The 26,956-nt window shown below is 47.0% G+C and overlaps 1 protein-coding gene across 1 annotated transcript in view; it reads left to right on the top strand.

The window, feature by feature from the left end:
- Nucleotides 1-26,956, top strand: part of LOC121546640 (filamin-A-like) — a 140,718-nt gene that overhangs the window by 43,463 nt on the left and 70,299 nt on the right. The window contains exons 3-9 of the mRNA XM_045209653.1: nt 14,149-14,400; nt 14,844-14,941; nt 15,356-15,503; nt 15,640-15,758; nt 23,927-24,004; nt 25,249-25,411; nt 26,750-26,950. Of these exons, the coding sequence (XP_045065588.1) occupies nt 14,149-14,400; nt 14,844-14,941; nt 15,356-15,503; nt 15,640-15,758; nt 23,927-24,004; nt 25,249-25,411; nt 26,750-26,950 (1,059 nt within the window). The remainder of the gene's footprint in view (nt 1-14,148; nt 14,401-14,843; nt 14,942-15,355; nt 15,504-15,639; nt 15,759-23,926; nt 24,005-25,248; nt 25,412-26,749; nt 26,951-26,956) is intronic.

Below are 26,956 nucleotides of genomic sequence, written 5' to 3'. Positions count from 1 at the left end.
GTAGCTGAAGTCTACGCCCCTTCATTGTTGATTGGTCAACAGTAGGGATTCTTCAGTGAAGTCTTTGTTGTCATTCAACAAGAGACGACTCGTTTTCATGAACATCTCTTCATGGAGAAATACTGCACCAAACAGCTGAGTTAATGTAAAATTGTGCAAAAACGTCAAGAAATCTGTCATGAATGATCTTAGATTAATTCTGACTATTTTGATGAAGTGTATTACTACGCCGTCTCAATGGACAAACCGTATTATTGCTGCTTTTTTCTTCTTCTTGTTTTGCAAGCGAAGGTCTTTTAAGGGAGTATGCGACTCATTCGGTTCCCCTAGCCGAGTTCTGCCAGGCGCTAGCCGTACTGAAGCATGCAGACGCCTTTAGTGGGATCGTCCTCTGAGGGGACTCATTATTCTAACGGCTCCTGTTGAGTCACATGATCCAATCTGGAGAGGAGAGGAGACTTTCTTCACTTCCTCCTTTCACATAAGGACCACACCCTTCCATCTAACCACATCTCACTCTCTCTCTCGCATTCTCTCAAGTTTCAACTTTTATTAGTAGTATGTACAGGATACACATGGTATACGCCGTCCAACCAAATGCTTACTTGCAGGTTCCTTCTGGACAACAATAATAAATAATACCATATAAGAATAGGAACATAAAGTAAATGGATCAGTAGAACAGAATAAATGTTTTAGCATCAGTATAATACAGGAAGGAACCATTTATAGTCCAATATTTACAAAACTAATTGGAGAAGGGGGGGGCAGTGTATATACTGAGAGGTGTAAAACGTATGGTCACAGCAGTTGTGCGTGTGTGTGCGTGCGCGCGTGTGTGCGCGTGTGTGTGTGCGTGTGCGTGCGCGTGCGTGTGTGTGTGTGTGTGTGTGTGTGTGTATGTGGTGGTCAGTTCAAGTGTTCATCAATCTAATGACTTGTAGATAGAAACTGAGTGAACAGCTCGTGTCTGGGGTCCTTGATGATGCTGCGGGCCTTCCTCAGACACTGTTTAGAGTACATCTCCTGGATGGGTGGGAGCACGGTCCCAGTGATGTCCTGGATGGGTGAGAGCACGGTCCCAGTGATGTCCTGGATGGGTGGGAGCACGGTCCCAGTGATGTCCTGGATGGGTGGGAGCACGGTCCCAGTGATGTACTGGATGGGTGGGAGCACGGTCCCAGTGATGTCCTGGATGGGTGGGAGCACGGTCCCAGTGATCTCCTGGATGGGTGGGAGCACGGTCCCAGTGATGTACTGGATGGGTGGGAGCACGGTCCCAGTGATGTCCTGGATGGGTGAGAGCACGGTCCCAGTGATCTCCTGGATGGGTGAGAGCACGGTCCCAGGGATGTAAACTGCCGTCTTTACTACCCGCTGAAGGGCCTTGCGGTTGTGGATGGAGCAATTCCCGTACCAGGCCGTGATGCAACCGTTCAGGACGCTCTCGATGGTGCAGCGGTAGTATTTGGAGAGGACCTGGAGCTGCATGCCAACTTTCTTCAGCCGCCTTAGGAAGTAGAGACGCTGTTGCGCCCTCTTGACCAGAGTGGTGGTGTTGGCCCGTGACAAGTCCTTGGTGATATGGACGCCGGGGCATGTTCCCTCTGCTTCCTGGTTGGTGTCCTGACACCACAGAGCCTACAGGGAGGAGGTAAGAGAACTGGCAGACTCGTTGTTGGTTATCAGACCTATAACCGTGGTGTCGTCAGGAAACTTAATGATTGTGTTGATGTGCAGTCGAACAGGGAGTACAGCGGTATGCTCTTTCTCTCATGTTAAATATATATATATATTTAACAGGTAGGGCCCTACAAAATCTTTTCTTCTTTCCCAAATTCCATTTAGTTTTTTCAGGTTTTCGCTCTCAAAATCACACTTTTGGAAAACACTCTCTCTGTTTCTACTCTCTCTCCTTCTCCCTACTCTCTCTCTCCTTCTCCCTACTCTCTCTCTCCTTCTCCCTACTCTCTCTCCCTCTCTCTCTCTCTGTCATTCATCTGTCCCATCTGTCCCTGACAGGGGTTTGGATATTAAAGCAACAGGACAAATGAGTTGACCTGGTAACCTACACTATATATACAGAACTATGTGGACACCCCAAATGGGTGGATTCGGCTATTTCAGACACACCTGTTGCTGACAGGTGAAGAACATCGAGCACACAGCCATGCAATCTCCATAGACAAACATTGGCAGTAGAATGGCCTTACTGAAGAGCTCAGTGACTTTCAACGCGGCACCGTCATAGGATGCCACCTTTCCAACAAGTCAGTTCGTCAAATTTCTGCCCTGCTAGAGCTGCCCTGGTCAACTGTAAGTGCTGTCATTGTGAAGTAGTAGACCACACAAGCTCACAGAACGGGACCGCCAAGTGCTGAAGCGCATAAAAATTGTCTGTCTTCGGTTGCAACACTCACTACTGAGTTCCAAACTGCCTCTGGAAGCAACGTCAGCACACAAACTGTTCGTTGGGAGCTTCATGAAATGGGTTTCCATGGCAGAGCAGCCGCACACAAGCCTAAGATCACCATGCGCAATGCCAAGCGTTGGCTGGAGTGACGTAAAGCTTGCCGCCATTGGACTCTGGAAACATATTCTTTGGAGTGATGAATCAAGCTTCACCATCTGGCAGTCCGACGGATGAATCTGGGTTTGGCAGATGCCAGGAGAACGCTTCCCGCCCCAATGCATAGTGCCAACTGTATAGTTTGGTGGAGGAGGAATAATGGTCTGGGGGTGTTTTTCATGGTTCGGGCTAGGCCCCTTAGTTACAGTGAAGGGACATCTTAACGCTACAGCATACAATGACATTCTAGACGATTCTGTGCTTCCGACTTTGTGGCAACAATTTAGGGAAGGCCCTTTCCTGTTTCAGCATGACAATGCCCCTGTGCACAAAGCGAGGTCCATACAGAAATGGTTTGTTGAGATCGGTGTGGAAGAACTTGACTGGCCTGCACAAAGCCCTAACTTCAACCCCATAAAACACCTTTGGGATGAATTGGAACGCCGACTGCGAGCCAGGCCTAATCGCCCAACATCAGTGTCCGACCTCCCTAATGCTCTTGTGGCTGAATGGAAGCAAGTCCCCGCAGCAATGTTCCAACATCTAGTGGAAAGCCTCCCCATTAATGGCCATGATTTTGGAATGAGATGTTTGATGAGCAGGTGTCCACATACTTAATGACTTTTTGTCCTTAAGCCATTTTGCCACAACTTTGGAAGCATGCTTGGGGTCATTGTCCATTTGGAAGACCCATTTGCGACCAAGCTTTAACTTCCTGACTGATGTCTTGAGATGTTGCTTCAATATATCCACATAATTTTCCTTTCTCATGATGCCATCTATTTTGTGAAGTGCACCAGTCCCTCCTGCAGCAAAGCACCCCCACAGCATGATGCTGCCACCCCCGTGCTTCACGGTTGGGATGGTGTTCTTCGGCTTGCAAGCAACCCCCTTTTTCCTCCAAACATAATGATGGTCATTATGGCCAAACAGTTCTATTTTTGTTTAATCAGACCAGAGGACATTTCTCCAAAAAGTACGATCTTTGTCCCCATGTGCAGTTGCAAACCATAGTCTGGCCTTTTTTATGGCGGTTTTGGAGCAGTGGCTTCTTCCTTGCTGAGTGGCCTTTCAGGTTATGTCGATATAAGACTCGTTTGACTGTGGATATAGATACTTTTGTACCGGTTTCCTCCAGCATCTTCACAAGGTCCTTTGCTGTTGTTCTGGGATTGATTTGCACTTTTCGCACCAAAGTACGTTCATCTCTAGGAGACCGAACGTGTCTCCTTCCTGCGCGGTATGATGGCTGCGTGGTCCCATGGTGTTTATACTTGCGTACTATTGTTTGTACAGATGACGTGGTACCTTCAGGCGTTTGGAAATTGCTCCCAAGGATGAACCAGACTTGTGGTGGTCTACAATTTTTTCCTGAGGTCTTGGCTGATTTCTTTAGATTTTCCCATGATATCAAGCAAAGAGGCACTGAGTTTGAAGGTAGGCCTTGAAATACATCCACAGGTACACCTCCAATTGACTCAAATGATGTCAATTAGCCTATCACAAGCTTCTAAAGCCATGACATCATTTTCTGGAATTTTCCAAGCTGTTTAAAGGCACAGTCAACTTAGTGTATGTGAACTTCTGACCCACTGGAATTGTGATACAGTGAATTATAAGTGAAATAATCTGTCTGTAAACAATTGTTGGAAGAATGGCTTGTCATGCACAAAGTAGATGTCCTAACCGACAAACTATAGTTTGTTAACAATACATTTGTGGAGTGGTAGAAAAACAAGTTTTAATGACTCCAACCTAAGTGTATGTAAACTTCCGACTTCAACTGTATGTGTTTATCTGCAACATGTTCCATAAAGCCTCCGTTGGGACGTCTCCTCTCTCTGAGGAATGTGGGTGTGTCAGGGGGTGTGTTTTCCATTCCCCCCCAGTTCTATTGCACTTGGCCTGGCAGTCTGTGTGTGAGGAGAGGCAGTGATGATGAACGGTGTATATTGAAACAAGATCGGACAGGCTGATATGTCAGAAAATGTCATTTCCAATTGTGTTTAAGACTCCTCTCCTCACAAATGTACTTCGACACCTAAGAGGCACAGATCCACCTTGTGTGTGTAGAGTCTGTTAGATTAGACTTCTTAGCTTAATTTAGAAGCGTGAGTGAGGATGTTAAGGTTATTGCAATCCCCAGTCCTTTGATCTACGGGGCGGAGTGGGATCTCTGGAGCAGCGGACACGTTTTGCTGTCATGATATCATCGCCGGTCCAACTCCCATTTACAAGGGGGCGATAGCAAAGTGTGTATATATACAGTACCAGTCAAAGTTTGGACACCTACTCATTTTTTCTTTATTTTTACTATTTTCTACATTGTAGAATAGTAGTGAAGACATCAAAACTATGAAATAACACATATGGAATCATGTAGTAACCAAAACAGTGTTAAACAAATCAAAATATATTTGAGATTCTTCAAAGTAGCCACCCTTTGCCTTGACAGCTCTGCACACTCTTGGCATTCTCAAAATAGTTTACTCATCAGATTGCTCTGCTTTCCCCTCTTGTATAAATTGTTCAGGAATCCCATTCATAATTAAATAAAATGCCCTGGCAAATATTATTCTACTTGCCAGTTTAACCTACAACATTATCCTGATTTTGATATGCTGCTTCAATGTATTCCCATATCAGTTCAAAACAAATAGTCATGGAGGGGGAAAAAAGCACCTGGCTGACTAAAACGGATGATTTTGTTTTTAGCTAAACTATTTCGAACTGGAATAAATGCTGCACTTATTAACAATGACACACAATTCCAGTCAAAATATAAGATTGTAAGATATACTGTATCCTACCATGACTATATCAACCCAACTCCATTTGTTGTCACTCATGTATCCCAAAGGTTTCCAAACTTGTTGACCCGGGACACCCAAACAGGAGTTTGCGCAAACGTGTGCACAATCGCTGAGCAAATGTAGCCTGTCTGCTCATTAGTTGTTGGAAATAACATTTAACATTTTCCATGACAACGTGAAGCCTCAAATAGAATTTATAACAAAGTCAAAAGCAAACATTTAGCTGTTAGCTAGGCAAGTTGTGGTTGGAATTGCAGGATGAATTTAGACGTGCGTTTAGCAACTTTTAACAGACTGGTTTCATCTGGACAAAAATGCTTAGCAACCAGATACCAACGTGTTCTGTGGAGAGAAGTGGTAGTTTAAATATTTGCATAATCGTTGTGATTTGGAGGATAGCTGTGAGGGTGATCGAATCAGGATCAAATCCTCTGTTTTCCTCACTCATTTAATGACGATAGAATGTTTTATATTTGAAGATTTGCAGTCTCTGGCACATGACATGGAGTAGCTAGGTATATATACATCACTAGGTAGCTAAAGAGACTAGTACCCAGGCTAAGGGATATAGTGCTGTCACTGATCTAATGGGAAGCATGTTCTGTCTGCACCGGGCCATCCCTTTGGATTGGCTGGGAAGCATGTTCTGTCTGCACCGGGCCATCACTGTGGATTGGCTGGGAAGCATGTTCTGTCTGCACCGGGCCATCACTGTGGATTGGCTGGTAAGCATGTTCTGTCTGCACCGGGCCATCACTGTGGATTGGCTGGGAAGCATGTTCTGTCTGCACCGGGCCATCACTGTGGATTGGCTGGGAAGCATGTTCTGTCTGCACCGGGCCATCCCTGTGGATTGGCTGGGAAGCATGTTCTGTCTGCACCGGGCCATCCCTGTGGATTGGCTGGGAAGCATGTTCTGTCTGCACCGGGCCATCACTGTGGATTGGCTGGGAAGCATGTCCTGTCTGCACCGGGCCATCACTGTGGAGGGCAGCCTGCCTGCAGAGTGCTCGTTGCAAGATGGGTAGCCCTGTTCTTCCTCACAAATATCGTAATAAATTAGCGAGAATATGTTACATCTCCATCCCATAATATCGAAGTTATACAGCCATCCAAACTAGGCCTATATGAAAAATGATGAATCACATTTCCAGGTAGCCTATTGTTCTGGCTAAGATGAGTCCGTAGTAGATTACCAAACTGTATTGATGATAAAAATAGTCTTAGCCAGGCAAAACTGGAGGAAATGAAACGTGTTCTTTCTGGTCACTAATCTGGATATGTGTCTTTGCTGATGACTGGTAAACAATCAAGACGCACAACCTTTTGGTTCTGAAGCATAGATGAGAATTTGGTTTATCAATCCACTCCTATCATACAAAGGTTTTACTGTGCGTGAAGTTTCAAATGCATTCTGTCATTACTAAATTTGTAATGTGATAGGTATTTTAACATGACTATTTTTATAACACAAAAACATTTGATTTAATAAAATATTGAATCTGTCTTCCTTAAATGAAGGGGATGATGACGCAATCTTTGCGAGATGGAGGTTATCTGATTTCATTGGTCCTCAACCCGCAGCTAAGACACTTCACTCAGGATAAATGGAGTGAGCCCAGAGTTAGCCTGCCCCGGAGCAGGTTAGTTCTGAAGGATTCGTTGCCATAGAAATGTACCTGGCTAAAAGGTGAGCCACATTCGTCTGACCAGTTTTACCGAGTAGAACTCAGTTGACCAAAGGTCCAAACCTGATTGATAGTACAGGGCTCTGGTAGTTAATTCTACTCACCAGGTCTGCATCAGTCTCTGATTAGAAGAAAAGAGTTTGGGCCCTCCAGGACCAGGATGGAACATCCCTGTGTCTCTACTGAAGCTGTGTGGTGGGTGGAGACAGTTAGTCCTTGTGGTGCTCATGGGTAATCTGCCAGCAGGCCCATTGTTACTGCGCAGCATGATGCATTGTTGTGAAACATGTCCTTTTCATTACATGAATGTTCTCTTTGTCTTCCATTGGTTGTATGTGAGATGCACACCGCTCTAACCCACGTTAGGCCAGTAGCCAACATGACTTTGTTTTGTGCCGAGGTCCTAAGAGAACGACGACAATACAATCAGTGCTGCTAGTTCTGGTAGCACCCTGCTAGCTCTGGGACCCAAAACCAACGCTCTAACTTCATTTTACATTTTAGTCATTTAGCAGACGCTCTTATCCAGAGCGACTTACAGTTTTAGTGAGTGCATACATTTTTCATACTAGCCCCCCCGTGGGAATCGAACCCACAATCCTGGCGTTGCAAGTGCCATGCTCTACCAACTGAGCTACAGGAGGCCTTCATGACCAGTGATAGGATCTTATTGGTTGAAGCAATGTAGCACAGACCTATCCCGTCCTCTCTTCCTCTCTCTCTCTCAGCCAATCAGAGCCAGGCTCTTTGTGAGCTGTAAAACGTCCTCTTTCTTCCCACTTTCCTCTCCTCCATCGTCCGTCTGTAATGTGAGCCCTGAGAGGAATGGGTGAAGAGGAGAGGAATGGGTGGAGAGGAGAGGAATGGGTGGAGAGGAGAGGAATGGGTGGAGAGGAGAGGAATGGGTGGAGAGGAGAGGAATGGGTGGAGAGGAGAGGAATGGGTGGAGAGGAGAGGAATGGGTGGAGAGGAGAGGAATGGGTGGAGAGGAATGAGAGGAGAGGAGAGGAGAGGAATGGGTGGAGAGGAGAGGAATGGGTGGAGAGGAGAGGAGAGGAGAGGAATGGGTGGAGAGGAGAGGAATGGGAGGGTGGAGAGGAGAGGAGAGGAGAGGGAGGAATGGGTGGAGAGGAGAGGAGAGGAATGGGTGGAGAGGAGAGGAATGGGAGGGTGGGGAGGAGCGGAATGGGTGGAGAGGAATGGGAGGGTGGGAATGGGAGGGTGGGGTGGAGAGGAGAGGGAGGGGAGGAGAGGAGAGGGAGGGGAGGAATTGGTGGGGTGGAGAGGAATGGGTGGAGAGGAGAGTATAAAAAAATAATATATATATATGTATTCACTAACTGTAAGTCGCTCTGGATAAGAGCGTCTGCTAAATGACTAAAATGTAAATGTAAATGAGAGGGAGGGGAGGAATTGGTGGGGTGGAGAGGAGAGGAATGGGTGGAGAGGAGAGGGAGGGGAGGAATGGTGGGGTGGAGAGGAATGGGTGGAGAGGAGAGGGAGGGGAGGAATTGGTGGGGTGGAGAGGAGAGGGAGGGAGGAATGGGTGGGGTGGGGTGGAGAGGAATGGGTGGAGAGGAGAGGAGAGGGAGGAATTGGTGGGGTGGAGAGGGAGGGAGGGGAGGAATGGGTGGGGAGGAGAGGAATGGGAGGGGAGGAATGGGAGGGGAGGAATGGGTGGGGTGGAGAGGAATGGGTGGAGAGGAGAGGAGAGGGAGGGGAGGAATTGGTGGGGTGGAGAGGGAGGAATGGTGGGGTGGGGTAGGGAGGAATGGTGGGGTGGAGAGGAATGGGTGGAGAGGAGAGGAGAGGGAGGGGAGGGAGTGGTGGGGTGGAGAGGAGAGGGAGGGGAGGAATGGGTGGGGAGGAGAGGAATGGGAGGGGAGGAATGGGAGGGAGGAATGGGTGGGGAGGAGAGGAATGGGAGGGAGGAATGGGTGGGGTGGAGAGGAGAGGGAGGGAGGAGGAATGGGTGGGGTGGGGTGGAGAGGAATGGGTGGAGAGGAGAGGAGAGGGAGGGAGGAATTGGTGGGGTGGAGAGGAGAGGGAGGGAGGAATGGGAGGGAGGAATGGGTGGGGAGGAGAGGGAGGGGAGGAATGGGTGGGGTGGAGAGGAGAGGGAGGGGAGGAATGGGAGGGAGGAATGGGTGGGGGAGAGAGAGGGAGGGAGGAATGGGAGGGGAGGAATGGGTGGGGAGGAGAGAGGAGGGGAGGAATGGGTGGGGTGGAGAGGAATGGGTGGAGAGGAGAGGAGAGGAGAGGGAGGGGAGGAATGGGTGGGGTGGAGAGGAATGGGTGGGGGTGGAGAGGAATGGGAGGGGAGGAATGGGTGGGCGGCTAGCAGTCAGTTTGAGTCTTTCCTTTTAAGGCAAAAAACAAGAAGGGACTTTTCCGAGGGAGGGAGAGTTTTTAGTGGAAGAAGCAGAAAGTAGCTAGCTGGTGGAACTGTGTGTGCAGACACACTCCCCCATGGTAGAGTATAGAAGGAGTTAAAAGAGAAGTTAAGCCGACTGTTACCCCAGAGTTAGTCAGGTTTGGGTTCTGACTCATCTACACAGGAGGCGCTCACACACTGGGAAAAGGAATAGTTAACGAACAAATGCTGTTTCTAAGGGGTTTGGGGTTAAGGTTAGAATTAGTATTAGGGTTAGAATTAAGAGTTACGTTTTCGCGTTAGGGGTTAGGGAAAATAGGATTTTTAATTGGACTAGATTGTGTCCCCAGAAGGTTAGTTTTACAAGTGTGTGTGTGTGTGTGTCAGTGATAAGGCCAGTGTGGAATGTGTGTCATTTCCTCTGAGTGTTCTGTCTGGGAGCAGTGGTCACTGTGACCCCACCCACCCCTTTCCTCCTACATTTACATTTACATCATTTAGCAGACGCTCTTATCCAGAGCCACTTACTTCCCAGTCATGACTCGGCTGTGTGTTATCACAGTTTTAGAACATTATCAAAAACACCAAAACCACACTGTTCGAAGCCACTAGGAAGAACGGAGGCCAAACAATGGAGCAAAGTGCATCCCATTACATTTTCACAAGGAAATTATTTCTATAGATGTCCAACAACCGGGATCATTTGACTAACTAGCTAACAGACAGTGAATGGGGAGGCTAACCAAAGATGATGGATATACTGACAAGATACATGTCTCTCCGCCCTAACAATGGGAGTCGTTGTCCACAAAGCTCACGCCTATCCTTTCTTTGGATTGATGGATACATCTCATTATTGTAATCCTTTTTTGAATATTCGACAAGGGCTGTTGACGTCAACCGCCTGTATTAAATGGAGGGAGATGCTATGCTACTAGCCTCATGTTATGAATAGCCATCTCGTGACAACTCCGATATAGTGTTTTTTTCTCAAAGTTGCTGGGATGTCACGTGTCCTGCTTACAGTATATCAGTACACTCGTAACAACTTAAGCATGCAATATTAATGGGGAGGCTAACTAGCTAACAGTCAGTGACTGGGGAGGCTAACTAGCTAACAGTCAGTGAATGGGGAGGCTAACTAGCTAACAGTCAGTGACTGGGGAGGCTAACTAGCTAACAGTCAGTGACTGCACAGTGACTGGGGAGGCTAACTAGCTAACAGTCAGTGACTGGGGAGGCTAACTAGCTAACAGTCAGTGACTGGGGAGGCTAACTAGCTAACAGTCAGTGACTGGGGAGGCTAACTAGCTAACAGTCAGTGACTGGGGAGGCTAACTAGATAACAGTCAGTGACTGGGGAGGCTAACTAGCTAACAGACACAGTGGCGTGTAATCATATATGACAAGGGAAGCCAGGATTCCCCAAAAAATTGACCAAGAAAAAAACATACATCTTCTCTGTGTTTCATAATTTTCCTTCAATTCACAAGAGGCTGAATCTATCTCACTGGAGAAAAGCATCCGAGCGAGCGAACCAGCGCCCCTCTGCGTAGCCCGTCTATCTGATGCGGTCTGGTCAAAATAATGATATTGTTGCTGCCCATAGCATTGAATGCAAGGGAAGCCAGCAAGAATTTGGCCTCTTTATTGTATACTTTATTTATTTATTTATTTATTTATTTATTTATTTATTTTTTATTTCCAACCTGCGTTGAGCTAAACCGAGTGAGCTCAAATGTGAATGGTCCTGGCGCACCCCAAAAAATAAAATTGTAAAGGGAAGCCAGTTGAGATTTGTCTTCACACCTATCACATCAAAAGCCAAACATCACAGAAAAAATAACTTGAATTGTTGCATCACGTTGTTTTGTCCTCTGGTGGCTGGCTAGCTAGCTAAAATGTACCCTTTCCAAAATTAGCCATGGATGGATATGGGCTTTACTTCATTCTCCTTCCTGGCCAATGATTATAACGGCGATTCTGATCCAACCATAAATTCATTCATACATTGTGCCTCTGGCCTGAGAGGATGGAAGTTGAATATGTAGTATGCTAATGTTAACTAGCTGGCTAATCGTTGCCCATTTAAAGGAAGTTAGGTTAGCGAGCTAGCATTTAGCCATGTAGCCTAGGAGGACAAAAACTAAAAGTGTGTACTGTGTGACAGAGTCATAGACCGTTTCATCAACATGAAAGAGAGGAGGATGGCATTGGTGTTTCTCTACAAGGTGAATCAACATCTTTTTTTTTTTTTTTTCCTTGCAAGGATGCACGCACACAAATCGGTACCATAGACAGCCACATTATATTTAGCTTACTTTGATTGGACTAAATTGGTCTTGGAGTCTTTAAATCTCCGGTGTTCTAAATCAAGAGTTTAGTAGTCCTAAAATGTCGGAAACATTAACTTGATTGACCGTGCTGTAGGCCATGTAACTGTCTGTTAGATGCAATATGCTTTGTGGACTCCACCGGACAGATGTTGCTCTCTGGTTTTGTGATGAAACAAAGGTGTGGTTGAATTTATTCTGCCACTGTGTCTTCTTATTGTCCCGGCCTTAGGCCTATATATCACGGTGGCAAGGTATATGAACCAACAGGTTATAGAGCAAACAACACAATTATCACAACACAGGTTGTAATATGGCTTTTTTTCTTCCTGGTTTTGCTTCCCCAGTGATTTTACCCACGCACCGCTACTGAACAGACAGTCAATAGTGAGGTCAACTAGCTAACGGACAGTGACTGGGGAGGCTAGCTAACGGACAGTGACTGGGGAGGCTAACTAACGGACAGTGACTGGGGAGGCTAACTAACGGACAGTGACTGGGGAGGCTAACTAACGGACAGTGACTGGGGAGGCTAACTAACGGACAGTGACTGGGGAGGCTAACTAACGGACACTGACTGGGGAGGCTAACTAACGGACAGTGAATAATCTGATCACTATTTACAATTTCTCATAGACCTCCAGCAGAAAAAACCTCTATGTACTTGTTGCTTATTAGTACATGTCACACTACTTTGGGATTGTAAGGCTCGTATGAATGTCCTGCTTAATCTAATGTTGGTGTCATCGTCGCAAATCAACTGCATTGTACTTTAAAAAAACACTTCAACTTCAACCAGTAAAATGGCTCTTTGGCTAGCTTTGCTTCCGGTTCATGTCAATGAGCGTTAGCATTCTAGCTAACAATTGCTGAATTCAAAATTGTTATTTAGCTATTTTAACAACCAAGCGACTGGTCACGCAATATTCAAAACATTGTAAGCCTGTGAGAACCCAAAAAGGGATTCCAGGAGTATTCCACTGATGTTTGGTGGCTCAGACACAACCAAAGGAGGATTCTTGTCTCCTGGATTGTGTTGCTTCAGCATTCCTCCAGCAAGCGCCGGCCTGTGAGGAGTGTCAACACACCTCTATCAAATTAGAGCTCGGCTGCACCTTCTCCCTGTCCTGGGGGCATGTTTTATCACACACACCCCACCCTTTAGGGCAGGACCCGATGAGCAGTTACGCCTAATCATCCCAATCCTGTGTGTGTGCGTGAAGGCATGTGTGGGCTGGTCTGTGGTTGCATCGCTCTCTTCTGCCCTCATCTCTGATCTCCCCGTCACCAATCCAACCACACCCTCTCTACAGTTCTACTCCAATCCTAATCTAACCCCACCCTCTCTACAGCTCTACTCCAATCCTAATCTAACCCCACCCTCTCTACAGCTCTACTCCAATCCTAATCCAACCCCACCCTCTCTACAGCTCTACTCCAATCCTAATCCAACCCCACCCTCTCTACAGCTCTACTCCAATCCTAATCCAACCCCACCCTCTCTACAGCTCTACTCCAATCCTAATCCAACCCCACCCTCTCTACAGCTCTACTCCAATCCTAATCCAACCCCACCCTCTCTACAGCTCTACTCCAATCCTAATCCAACCCCACCCTCTCTACAGCTCTACTCCAATCCTAATCCAACCCCATCCTCTCTACAGCTCTACTCCAATCCTAATCCAACCCCACCCTCTCTACAGCTCTACTCCAATCCTAATCCAACCCCATCCTCTCTACAGCTCTACTCCAATCCTAATCCAACCCCACCCTCTCTACAGCTCTACTCCAATCCTAATCCAACCCCACCCTCTCTACAGCTCTACTCCAATCCTAATCCAACCCCACCCTCTCTACAGCTCTACTCCAATCCTAATCCAACCCCACCCGCTCTACAGCTCTACTCCAATCCTAATCCAACCCCACCCTCTCTACAGTTCTACTCCAATCCTAATCCAACCCCATCCTCTCTACAGCTCTACTCCAATCCTAATCCAACCCCACCCTCTCTACAGCTCTACCCCAATCCTAATCCCACCCCACCCTCTCTACAGCTCTACTCCAATCCTAATCCAACCCCACCCTCTCTACAGCTCTACTCCAATCCTAATCCAACCCCACCCTCTCTACAGCTCTACTCCAATCCTAATCCAACCCCACCCTCTCTACAGCTCTACTCCAATCCTAATCCAACCCCACCCTCTCTACAGCGCAATTCCAATTTTACTACTCCAACCTCAATCCCCTCTGATCCTAGATCTGCATATATTTCTATATTACGGTTTCTCCTCCAGACTCCAAGGCCATAGTGGATGGTAACCTGAAGCTGATCCTAGATCTCCATATTTATATATTACGGTTTCTCCTCCAGACTCCAAGGCCATAGTGGATGGTAACCTGAAGCTGATCCTAGGCATGGTGTGGACTCTGATCCTCCACTACTCCATCTCCATGCCCATGTGGGACGAGGAGGAGGAGGGGGGCGACGGCCAGCAGAAGACCCCGAAACAGAGGCTTCTGGGATGGATCCAGAACAAGTTACCAGAGATCCCCATCCACAACTTCAGCAGAGACTGGCAGAGTGGCAGAGCACTGGGGGCACTGGTCGACAGCTGTGCTCCGGGTAGGTTAGGGGCCGGGGTTAGGGTTAGGGGCCTGGGTCAGAGGTTAGGGGTCGGGGTCAGGGGTTAGGGGCCGGGGTCAGGGGTTAGGGTTAGGGGCCTGGGTCAGGGGTTAGGGGCCGGGGTCAGGGGTTAGGGTTAGGGGGCCGGGGTCAGGGGTTAGGGTTAGGGGCCTGGGTTAGGGGTCGGGGTCAGAGACTGGTCGACAGATGTGCTCCAGGTAGGTTAGGGGTCAGGCATTAAAGGTCGGAGGGTGGGGTGAGAGAGGGGTGGGGAGGGGTCAGGGGGGTGGGGAGGGGTCAGGGTTAGTGAGGGGGAGGAGGGGGAGATAGATGGATAGTCACTAGGGGCTGGTTTCATAGACCCAGATAAGCATTGTCCTTTTTAGAAACAGTTTGTGTGTTTAAGTTTAAATAAGGTGTTTCAAGCCTGTGTTGTGTTCTAGGCCTATGCCCTGATTGGGACCAGTGGGATCAGACTAAACCAGTGGACAACGCCCGTGAGGCCATGCAGCAGGCTGACGACTGGCTGGGGATCCCTCAGGTGCGCTAGCTACGCTAACATCACATTGTTCTCTATGGAATCATGCTAACCCATCGTCTCTAGGTGACACTGAGTACAGTCAGCTTCATGGCGTTAGCCTAATATTTGTGTGCAGTGCTGAGTTGGCATGTGGGCAGGTTTAACGTGTTGGCATGGCAGATCTGGGGAAGTTGGTACTCTGCTCTGTGCTGCCAGTTGTCTTTGTGGTTGGGGTTTCCTCCCTCAGTGGACCAGTTCTCAGAACAACGCGATCTTCCTGTCTGGCTCTGTGGCTTGTGTGCGTGTGTGTAGATGTTTTGTGCAGCTTGAGGTTGTCTGAGGTAGTGGTTAGGATAGTTAAATCACGCTACCCTCTGCTGTGTGTGTGTGTGTGTGTGTGTGTGTCTAAACAGTGTGTGCCGTCTGGTTTCCTAGGTGATAACCCCAGAGGAGATTGTTGACCCCAATGTAGATGAACATTCCGTGATGACCTACCTGTCCCAGTTCCCCAAGTCCAAACTGAAGCCTGGCGCACCCCTCCGCCCCAAACTGAACCCCAAGAAGGCCCGTGCATACGGACCAGGTACACACACACCCCCCCCCGACTCTCACCTAAATGTTTTCCCCTGTCTCTCTCTCTCACCTAAATGTTTTCCTCTGTCTCTCTCTCTCACCTAAATGTTTTCCTCTGTCTCTCCTCTTGCTCTCGTTCTCTCTAGGTATAGAGCCAGTAGGTAACGTTGTGATGAAGAAGGCGGTGTTTACAGTGGAGACCATCAGTGCTGGGATGGGAGAGGTCCTGGTGTATGTAGAGGACCCTGCTGGACACAGAGAGGAGGTACACATACATGCACAGACCACATACACCACATAACAGAATTGTGGACTCCGAGTCGCATGACTTGGACTCGTCACAAATTTGACTTGACTCGACTTTCTAGAAAATATGGAGCCTCAAGACTCAGGACTTGACTGTCTTGAGACTGATGTCTTCAAATTATCTGGCCAGGTTTTGTAACGTTTTGTCCCTCATTTTGTGGCTCAGTCTCTACACAGCCAGAGACAGTAGGAGCAATCTCTTGTATAGATTTAGTTTTTACTTGAAAAAACGTATGACTTGTTCTTTGAATGCACAACTTTGACTCGACCCGTTCTACTTGGTGACTTGGTCCCACCTCTGCCACACACACAAACAAACCACATACAGATAATGTCTTCCCCTGATGTCTCTCTGTGACATCTCACGCTCTCTCTCTCTGTGACATCTCACGCTCTATCTCTCTGTGACATCTCACGCTCTCTCTCTCTGTGACATCTCACGCTCTCTCTCTCTGTGACATCTCACGCTCTATCTCTCTGTGACATCTCACGCTCTATCTCTCTGTGACATCTCACGCTCTCTCTCTCTGTGACATCTCACGCTCTCTCTCTCTGTGACATCTCACGCTCTCTCTCTCTGTGACATCTCACGCTCTCTCTCTCTGTGACATCTCACGCTCTCTCTCTGTGACATCTCACGCTCTCTCTCTCTGTGACATCTCACGCTCTCTCTCTCTGTGACATCTCACGCTCTCTCTCTCTGTGACATCTCACGCTCTCTCTCTCTGTGACATCTCACGCTCTCTCTCTCTGTGACATCTCACGCTCTCTCTCTCTGTGACATCTCACGCTCTCTCTCTCTGTGACATCTCACGCTCTCTCTCTCTGTGACATCTCACGCTCTCTCTCTCTGTGACATCTCACGCTCTCTCTCTGTGACATCTCACGCTCTATCTCTTTGTGACATCTCACGCTCTATCTCTCTGTGACATCTCACGCTCTCTCTCTTTGTGACATCTCACGCTCTCTCTCTCTGTGACATCTCACGCTCTATCTCTCTGTGACATCTCACGCTCTCTCTCTTTGTGACATCTCACGCTCTCTCTCTCTGTGACATCTCACGCTCTCTCTCTTTGTGACATCTCACGCTCTCTCTCTGTGACATCTCACGCTCTATCTCTCTGTGACATCTCACGCTCTATCTCTCTGTGACATCTCACGCTCTATCTCTTTGTGACATCTCACGCTCTATCTCTCTGTGACATCTCACGCTCTCTCTCTTTGTGACATCTCACGCTCTATCTCTCTGTGACATCTCACGCTCTCTCTCTTTGTGACATCTCACGCTCTATCTCTCTGTGACATCTCACGCTCTCTCTCTTTGTGACATCTCACGCTCTCTCTCTCTGTGACATCTCACGCTCTATCTCTCTGTGACATCTCACGCTCTCTCTCTCTGTGACATCTCACGCTCTCTCTCTCTGTGACATCTCACGCTCTCTCTCTCTGTGACATCTCACGCTCTCTCTCTCTGTGACATCTCACGCTCTCTCTCTCTGTGACATCTCACGCTCTCTCTCTCTGTGACATCTCACGCTCTCTCTCTCTGTGACATCTCACGCTCTCTCTCTCTGTGACATCTCACGCTCTCTCTCTCTGTGACATCTCACGCTCTCTCTCTCTGTGACATCTCACGCTCTCTCTCTCTCTGTGACATCTCACGCTCTCTCTCTCTGTGACATCTCACGCTCTCTCTCTCTGTGACATCTCACGCTCTCTCTCTCTGTGACATCTCACGCTCTCTCTCTCGTGACATCTCACGCTCTCTCTCTCTGTGACATCTCACGCTCTCTCTCTGTGACATCTCACGCTCTCTCTCTCTGTGACATCTCACGCTCTCTCTCTGTGACATCTCACGCTCTCTCTCTCTGTGACATCTCACGCTCTCTCTCTGTGACATCTCACGCTCTCTCTCTCTGTGACATCTCACGCTCTCTCTCTCGTGACATCTCACGCTCTCTCTCTCTGTGACATCTCACGCTCTCTCTCTCTGTGACATCTCACGCTCTCTCTCTCTGTGACATCTCACGCTCTCTCTCTCTCTGTGACATCTCACGCTCTCTCTCTCTGTGACATCTCACGCTCTCTCTCTCTGTGACATCTCACGCTCTCTCTCTGTGACATCTCACGCTCTCCTCTCTCTGTGACATCTCACGCTCTCTCTCTCTGTGACATCTCACGCTCTATCTCTTTGTGACATCTCACGCTCTATCTCTCTGTGACATCTCACGCTCTCTCTCTTTGTGACATCTCACGCTCTCTCTCTCTGTGACATCTCACGCTCTATCTCTCTGTGACATCTCACGCTCTCTCTCTCTGTGACATCTCACGCTCTCTCTCTGTGACATCTCACGCTCTCTCTCTTTGTGACATCTCACGCTCTCTCTGTGACATCTCACGCTCTATCTCTCTGTGACATCTCACGCTCTATCTATCTGTGACATCTCACGCTCTATCTCTTTGTGACATCTCACGCTCTATCTCTCTTTGACATCTCACGCTCTCTCTCTTTGTGACATCTCACGATCTATCTCTCTGTGACATCTCACGCTCTCTCTCTTTGTGACATCTCACGCTCTATCTCTCTGTGACATCTCACGCTCTCTCTCTTTGTGACATCTCACGCTCTCTCTCTGTGACATCTCACGCTCTATCTCTCTGTGACATCTCACGCTCTCTCTCTCTGTGACATCTCACGCTCTCTCTCTCTGTGACATCTCACGCTCTCTCTCTGTGACATCTCACGCTCTCTCTCTGTGACATCTCACGCTCTATCTCTTTGTGACATCTCACGCTCTATCTCTCTGTGACATCTCACGCTCTCTCTCTTTGTGACATCTCACGCTCTCTCTCTCTGTGACATCTCACGCTCTATCTCTCTGTGACATCTCACGCTCTCTCTCTTTGTGACATCTCACGCTCTCTCTCTCTGTGACATCTCACGCTCTCTCTCTTTGTGACATCTCACGCTCTCTCTCTCTGTGACATCTCACGCTCTATCTCTCTGTGACATCTCACGCTCTATCTCTCTGTGACATCTCCACGCTCTATCTATCTGTGACATCTCACGCTCTATCTCTTTGTGACATCTCACGCTATCTCTCTGTGACATCTCACGCTCTCTCTCTTTGTGACATCTCACGCTCTATCTCTCTGTGACATCTCACGCTCTATCTCTCTGTGACATCTCACGCTCTATCTCTCTGTGACATCTCACGCTCTCTCTCTTTGTGACATCTCACGCTCTCTCTCTCTGTGACATCTCACGCTCTCTCTCTCTGTGACATCTCACGCTCTCTCTCTCTGTGACATCTCACGCTCTATCTATCTGTGACATCTTACGCTCTATCTCTTTGTGACATCTCACGCTCTATCTCTCTGTGACATCTCACGCTCTCTCTCTTTGTGACATCTCACGCTCTATCTCTCTGTGACATCTCACGCTCTATCTCTCTGTGACATCTCACGCTCTCTCTCTCTGTGACATCTCACGCTCTCTCTCTCTGTGACATCTCACGCTCTGTCTGTCTGTCTGTCTGATCCAAGATGGCGTAGCAGTGTGGTCGTGTAAATAGCCTGTTCTTAGTTGTTTTGTCTTGTTGTATATATTTCCCTATCAGACACTTTTCATCCTTCTACTAAATATACTTTCCTGCAACCCGCCTCACTCAATGTGGAACGGATTCTATTATTGACTTACCTTTTATCTAGAATCTCCAGTTGAAACTAGCTAGCCAGCTAACTAGCTACTTGCTATTAGCCACCATTAGCGGTTTTCACCCAGAACATCGGATTTTCTGCCGGAATAACTGAATCACTGGACCTTAACACCGGATCGCAACTAGCTAGCCGCAACATAATGGATGTTGCTGTTGGCTAATCACCACTGGCCCCGAAGCAAGCACCAGTTAGCCTTGAGCTAGCCTCGAGCCTAGAAGACCAGTTCTTAAAGCCTTTAGCGGTATCCTTATTCTAGTCCTCCTCTGTTCCTCTGGTGATGTAGAGGCTAACCCAGGCCCTGCAGCCCCCAGTATCACTCCTACTCCCCAGGAGCTATCATTTGTTGACTTCTGTAACCGTAAAAGCCTTGGTTTTTTGCATGTTAACATCAGAAGCCTCCTCCCTAAGTTTGAGTTATTCACTGCGTTAGCACACTGCGCCAACCCTGATGTTCTAGCAGTGTCTGAATCCTGGCTCAGGAAGGCCACCAAAAATGTCCATCCCCAACTACAGCATTTTCCGTCTAGATAGAACTGCCAAAGGGGGTGGAGTTGCAATCTACTGTAGGAGTCTGTGCCCAGGTCTGTGCCCAAACAGTTTGAGCTTCTACTTCTTAAAATCCACCTTTCCAGAAATAAGTCTCTCACTGTTGCCGCTTGCTACAGACCCCCCTCAGCCCCGAGCTGTGCCCTGGACACCATATGTGAATTTATTGCCCCCCCATCTATCCTCAGCATTCGTACTGCTTGGTGACCTAAACTGGGATATGCTTAACACCCCGGCCAACCTACAATCTAAACTAGATGCCCTCAATCTCACACAAATTATCAAGGAACCTACCAGGTACAACCCTAAATCCGTAAACATGGGCACCCTCATAGATATCATCCTGACTAATTTACCCTCTAAATACACCTCCGCTGTCTTCAACCAGGATCTCAGCGATCACTGCCTTATTGCCTGCGTCCGTAACGGGTCCGCGGTCAAACGACCACCCCTCATCACTGTCAAACGCTCCCTAAAACACTTTAGCGAGCAGGCCTTCCTAATTGACCTGGCCCAGGTATCCTGGATGGATATCGATCTCATTCCGTCAGTAGAGGATGCCTGGTTGTTCTTTTAAAAGTGCTTTCCTCTCAATCTTAAATAAGCATGCCCCATTCAAAAAATTCAGAACTAAGAACAGATATAGCCCCTGGTTCTCCTCAGACTTGACTGCCCTTGACCAGCACAAAAACATCCTGTGGCATACTGCATTAGCATCGACGATATGCAACTTTTCAGGGAAGTTAGGAACCAATATACACAAGCAGTTAGGAAAGCAAAGGCTAGCTTTTTCAAACAGAAATTTGCATCCTGTAGCACTAACTCCAAAAAGTTTTGGGACACTGTAAAGTTCATGGAGAATAAGAGCACCTCCTCCCAGCTGCCCACTGCACTGAGGCTAGGAAACACTATCGCCACCGATAAATCTACAATAATCGAAAATTTCAACAAGCATTTTGCTACGGCTGACCATGCTTTCCACCTGGCTACCACTACCCCGTCCACCAACTCTGCACCCTCCGCTGCAACTTGCCCATGCCCCCCCCCCGCTTCTCCTTCACACAAATTCAGACAGCTAATGTTCTGAAAGAGCTGCAAAATCTGGACACCTACAAATCATCTGGGCTAGACAATTTGGACCCTTTCTAAAATTAGCCGCCGAAATTGTCGCAACCCCTATTACTAGCCTGTTCAACCTCCTCTTTCGTAACGTCTGAGATCCCCAGAGATTGAAAAGCTGCCGCGGTCATCCCCCTCTTCAAAGGGGGTGACACACTAGATCCAAACTGTTACAGACCTATATCCATGCTGCCCTGCCTTTCGAAAGTTTTTGAAAGCCATGTTAACAAACAGATCATAGACCATTTCGAATCCCACCGTACCTTCTCCGCTATGCAATCCGGTTTCCGAGCTGGTCATGGGTGCACCTCAGCCACGCTCAAGGTCCTAAACGATATTATAACTGCGATCGATAATAGACAGTACTGTGCAGCCGTCTTCATCGACCTGGCCAAGGCTTTCGACTCTGTCAACCACCGCATTCTTATTGGCAGACTAAATAGCCTTGGTTTCTCAAATGACTGCCTCGCCTGGTTCACCAACTACTTCTGAGATAGAGTTCAATGTGTCAAATCGGAGGGCCTGTTGTCTGGACCTATGGCAGTCTCTATGGGGGTGCCACAGGGTTCAATTCTTGGGCTGACTCTTTTCTCTGTGTATATCAATGATGTCACTCTTGCTGCTGGTGACTCAGATCCACCTCTACGCAGACGACACCATTTTGTATACATCTGGCCCTTCATTGGACACTGTGTTAACAAACCTCCAAACGAGCTTCAATGCCATACAACACTCCTTCAGTAGCCTCCAACTGCTCTTAAACGCTAGTAAAACTAAATGCATGCTCTTCATTCGAACGCTGCTGGCACCCGCCCACCCGACTAGAATCACTACTCTCGACGGGTCTGACCTAGAGTATGTGGACAACTACAAATACCTAGGTGTCTGGTTAGACTGTAAACTCTCCTTCCAGACTCACATTAAGCATCTCCAATCCAAAGTTAAATCTAGAATCGGCTTCCTATTTCGCAACAAAGCCTCCTTCACTCATGCTGCTAAACATACCCTCGTAAAACTGACTATCCTACCGATCCTTGACTTCGGCGATGTCATTTACAAAATAGCCTCCAACACTCTACTAAGCTAATTGGATGTAGTCTATCACAGTGCCATCCGTTTTGTCTCCAAAGCCCCATATAATACCCACCACTGTGACCTGTACGCTCTTGTTGGCTGGTCCTCACTACATATTCCTTGCCAAACTCACTGGCTCCAGGTCATCTATAAATCACTGCTGGGCAAATCCCCGCCTTATCTTAGCTCATTGGTCACCATAGCAACACCCACCCGTAGTATGCGCTCCAGCAGGTATATCTCACTGGTCATCCACAAAGCCAACACCTCCTTTGGCCGCCATTCCTTCCAGTTCTCTGCTGCCAATGACTGGAACGAATTGCAAAAATCTCTGAAGCTGGAGACTCTTATCTCCCTCACTAACTTTAAGCATCAGTCAGAGCAGCTTACCGATCACTGCACCTGTACACAGCCCATCTGAAATTAGCCCACCCAACTACCTCATCCCTATATTGTTATTTATTTTGCTCTTTTGTACCCCAGTATCTCTATTTGCACATCATCTCTTGCACATCTATCATTCCAGTGTTAATACTAATTGTAATTATTTTGCACTATGGCCTATTTATTGCCTTACCTCCATAACTTGCTACATTTGCACACACTGTATATATATTTTCTGTTGTATTTTATGACCTTATGTTTTTTTTTACCCCATATGTAACTCTGTGTTGTTGTTTTTATCGCACTGCTTTGCTTTATCTTGGCCAGGTCGCAGTTGTAAATGAGAACTTGTTCTCAACTGGCTGACCTGGTTAAATAAAGGTGAAATAAATACAATAAAAATCTCACGCTCTCTCTCTGTGACGTCTCTCTGTCTCTCTCTGTCTCTCTCTCTCTGTCTGTCTCTATTCAATTCAAAGGGCTTTATTGACATGGGAAACATATGTTTACATTTTCAAATATTGCTGCTGTGATGGCACACTGTGGTATTTCACCCAGTAGATAAGGGAGTTTATCAAAATTGGTTTGTTTTCAAATTCTTTGTGGGTCTGTGTAATCTGAGGGAAATATGTGTCTCTAATATGGTCATACATTTGGCAGGAGGTTAGGAAGTGCAGCTCAGTTTCCACCTCATTTTGTGGGCAGTGTACACATAGCCTGTCTTCTCTTGAGAGCCAGGTCTGCCTACGGCGGCCTTTCTCAATAGCAAGGCTATGCTCACTGAGTCTGTACATAGTCAAAACTTTCCTTAAGTTTGGGTCAGTCATAGTGGTCAGGTATTCTGCCACTGTGTACTCTCTGTTTAGGGCCAGATAGCATTCTAGTTTACTCTGTTTTTTTGTTAAACTTTCCAATGTGTCAAGTAATATATTTTTGTTTTCTTATGATTTGGTTGGGTCTAATTGTGTTGTTGTCCTGGGGCTCTGTGGGGTCTGTTTGTGTTTGTGAACAGAGCCCCAGGACCAGCTTGCTTAGGGGACTCTTCTCCAAGTTCATCTCTCTGTAGGTGATGGCTTTGTTATGGAAGGTTTGGGAATCGCTTCCTTTTATATGGTTGTAGAATTTAACGGCTCTTTTCTGGATTTTGATAATTAGCGGGTATCGGCCTAATTCTGCTCTCTCTCTCTCTCTCTCTCTCTCTCTCTCTCTCTCTCTCTCTGTGTCCCTCTCTCGCGCGGTGTGTCTGTCTCTCTGGATCTCTGTGACATCGGTCTCTCCTGTCAGGCCAAGGTGACAGCCAACAACGATAAGAATCGTACCTACTCCGTGTTCTACATTCCCAAAGTCACTGGGATGCACAAGGTGAGCCTGACCTTTAGTCCTTATTTCTACCCTAAACTAACCCTGAGGTGATGGTGCTCGTTGTAGTGTTAGGTAACCCTTAACCCTTAACCCAAAACTTACATTACCTGCTGTTTGTTATGACCAGGTAATGGTGCTGTTTGGTAACTGTGTTTTACTAGGTGACGGTGCTGTTTGGTAACTCTGTGTTTTACTAGGTGACGGTGCTGTTTGGTAACTCTGTGTTTTACTAGGTGACGGTGCTGTTTGGTAACTCTGTGTTTTACTAGGTGACGGTGCTGTTTGGTAACTCTGTGTTTTACTAGGTGACGGTGCTGTTTGGTAACTCTGTGTTTTACTAGGTGACGGTGCTGTTTGGTAACTCTGTGTTTTACTAGGTGACGGTGCTGTTTGGTAACTCTGTGTTTTACTAGGTGACGGTGCTGTTTGGTAACTCTGTGTTTTACTAGGTGACGGTGCTGTTTGGTAACTCTGTGTTTTACTAGGTGACGGTGCTGTTTGGTAACTCTGTGTTTTACTAGGTGACGGTGCTGTTTGGTAACTCTGTGTTTTACTAGGTGACGGTGCTGTTTGGTAACTGTTTTACTAGGTGACGGTGCTGTTTGGTAACTGTTTTACTAGGTAACGGTGCTGTTTGGTAACTGTTTTACTAGGTGACGGTGCTGTTTGGTAACTCTGTGTTTTACTAGGTGACGGTGCTGTTTGGTAACTGTGTTTTACTAGGTGACGGTGCTGTTTGGTAACTCTGTGTTTTACTAGGTAACGGTGCTGTTTGGTAACTCTGTGTTTTACTAGGTGACGGTGCTGTTTGGTAACTCTGTGTTTTACTAGGTGACGGTGCTGTTTGGTAACTGTTTTACTAGGTGGCGGTGCTGTTTGGTAACTGTGTTTTACTAGGTGACGGTGCTGTTTGGTAACTGTTTTACTAGGTGGCGGTGCTGTTTGGTAACTCTGTGTTTTACTAGGTGACGGTGCTGTTTGGTAACTGTGTTTTACTAGGTGGCGGTGCTGTTTGGTAACTCTGTGTTTTACTAGGTGACGGTGCTGTTTGGTAACTGTTTTACTAGGTGACGGTGCTGTTTGGTAACTCTGTGTTTTACTAGGTGACGGTGCTGTTTGGTAACTGTGTTTTACTAGGTGACGGTGCTGTTTGGTAACTGTGTTTTACTAGGTGACGGTGCTGTTTGGTAACTGTGTTTTACTAGGTGACGGTGCTGTTTGGTAACAGGGTGTATTATTACTAGGTGACGGTGCTGTTTGCGGGTCTACACATCAATAAGTCTCCTTATGAGGTGGATGTGGGGATGGCTCAGGGAGACAGCAGTAAGGCTGCAGCCCAGGGACCAGGACTAGAACCTTCCGGGAACATCGCCAACAAGACCACATACTTTGACGTCTACACTGCAGGTACAATCCGTTTTCTGTCTTCACAGCCATTGAACGCTGAAGCTGTTTTAAAATCACCATTGGTCTCTTGCTGATATCCTTGAGCAGTTTCCTTCCTCTCTGGCAGCTCCGTTAGGAAGGACGACTGTATATTTGTTTTGGTTGTGGTTCAGATTATTTTGTGCCCAATATAAATTAATGGTAAATAATGTATTGTGTCATTTTGGAGTCACTTTTTTATTGTAAATAAGAATATAATATGTTTCTAAACCCTTCTACATTGTGGATGCTACCATGATTATGGATCATCCTGAATTAATCGTGAACAATTGAGTGAGAAAGTTAGACACACAAATATCATAACCCCCCCAAAATGCTAACCTCCCCTGTTATTGTAATGGTGAGATGTTAGCATGTCTTGGGGGTATGATATAAAATGCTAACCTCCCCTGTTATTGTAATGGTGAGAGGTTAGCATGTCTTGGGGGTATGATATAAAATGCTAACCTCCCCTGTTATTGTAATGGTGAGAGGTTAGCATGTCTTGGGGGTATGATATAAAATGCTAACCTCCCCTGTTATTGTAATGGTGAGAGGTTAGCATGTCTTGGGGGGTATGATATAAAATGCTAACCTCCCTGTTATTGTAATGGTGAGAGGTTAGCATGTCTTGGGGGTATGATATAAAATGCTAACCTCCCCTGTTATTGTAATGGTGAGAGGTTAGCATGTCTTGGGGGGTATGATATAAAATGCTAACCTCCCCTGTTATTGTAATGGTGAGAGGTTAGCATGTCTTGGGGGTATGATATAAAATGCTAACCTCCCCTGTTATTGTAATGGTGAGAGGTTAGCATGTCTTGGGGGTATGATATTAGTGCATCTGTAACGTTCTCACTCACCATTATTCACGATTCATTCAGGATTATCCATAACCATGGTAGCATCCACATTCATGTAGCAGTGTTTAGAAACATTCTATTCTTATTTACAATAAAAGTGACTCCAAAATGACACAATATGACTGTAAGTCGCGTTGGATAAAAGCGTCTGCTAAATGGCATATTATTATTATTATTATTATACAATACATTTGTACTTTAATACACATACAAGTAAATTTTCCGCAGCGTGGGGGGGCAGGGCAGCGCAGCGCTATGTAAAAGTGCTGTAATTTCTAAATGGTTCACCCGATATGTATGAAAATACCCTCAAATTAAAGCTGACAGTCTGCACTGTAACCCCATAGTTATTGATTGATTTCAATCCAAACGTTTGGAGTATAGAGTCAAACAAAAGAGTGCTTCACTGTCCCAATAATGATGGAGGGCATGATGCTGAAGCTGTCCCTGTCTCCAGGTGCTGGTGTGGGAGAGGTGGAGGTGGTGATCATGGACCCAGCGGGTAAGAAGGACGCGGTGGTGTGTCAGATCGAGGATAAGGGCAACAGTTCGTACCGCTGCAGCTACAAGCCCACCCTGGAGGGGGCACACACCATCTACGTTACCTTCGCTGGAGGACAGATCAGCAAGAGCCCCTTCACTGTCAACATAGGAGAGGGTGAGA

Source organism: Coregonus clupeaformis, chromosome 30 (genome assembly GCF_020615455.1).
Source record: "Coregonus clupeaformis isolate EN_2021a chromosome 30, ASM2061545v1, whole genome shotgun sequence".
Classification (NCBI taxonomy): domain Eukaryota; kingdom Metazoa; phylum Chordata; class Actinopteri; order Salmoniformes; family Salmonidae; genus Coregonus; species Coregonus clupeaformis.
The sequence above is the reverse complement of the archived record's forward strand: the minus strand, read 5'-3'. Positions and strand labels throughout refer to the sequence as shown.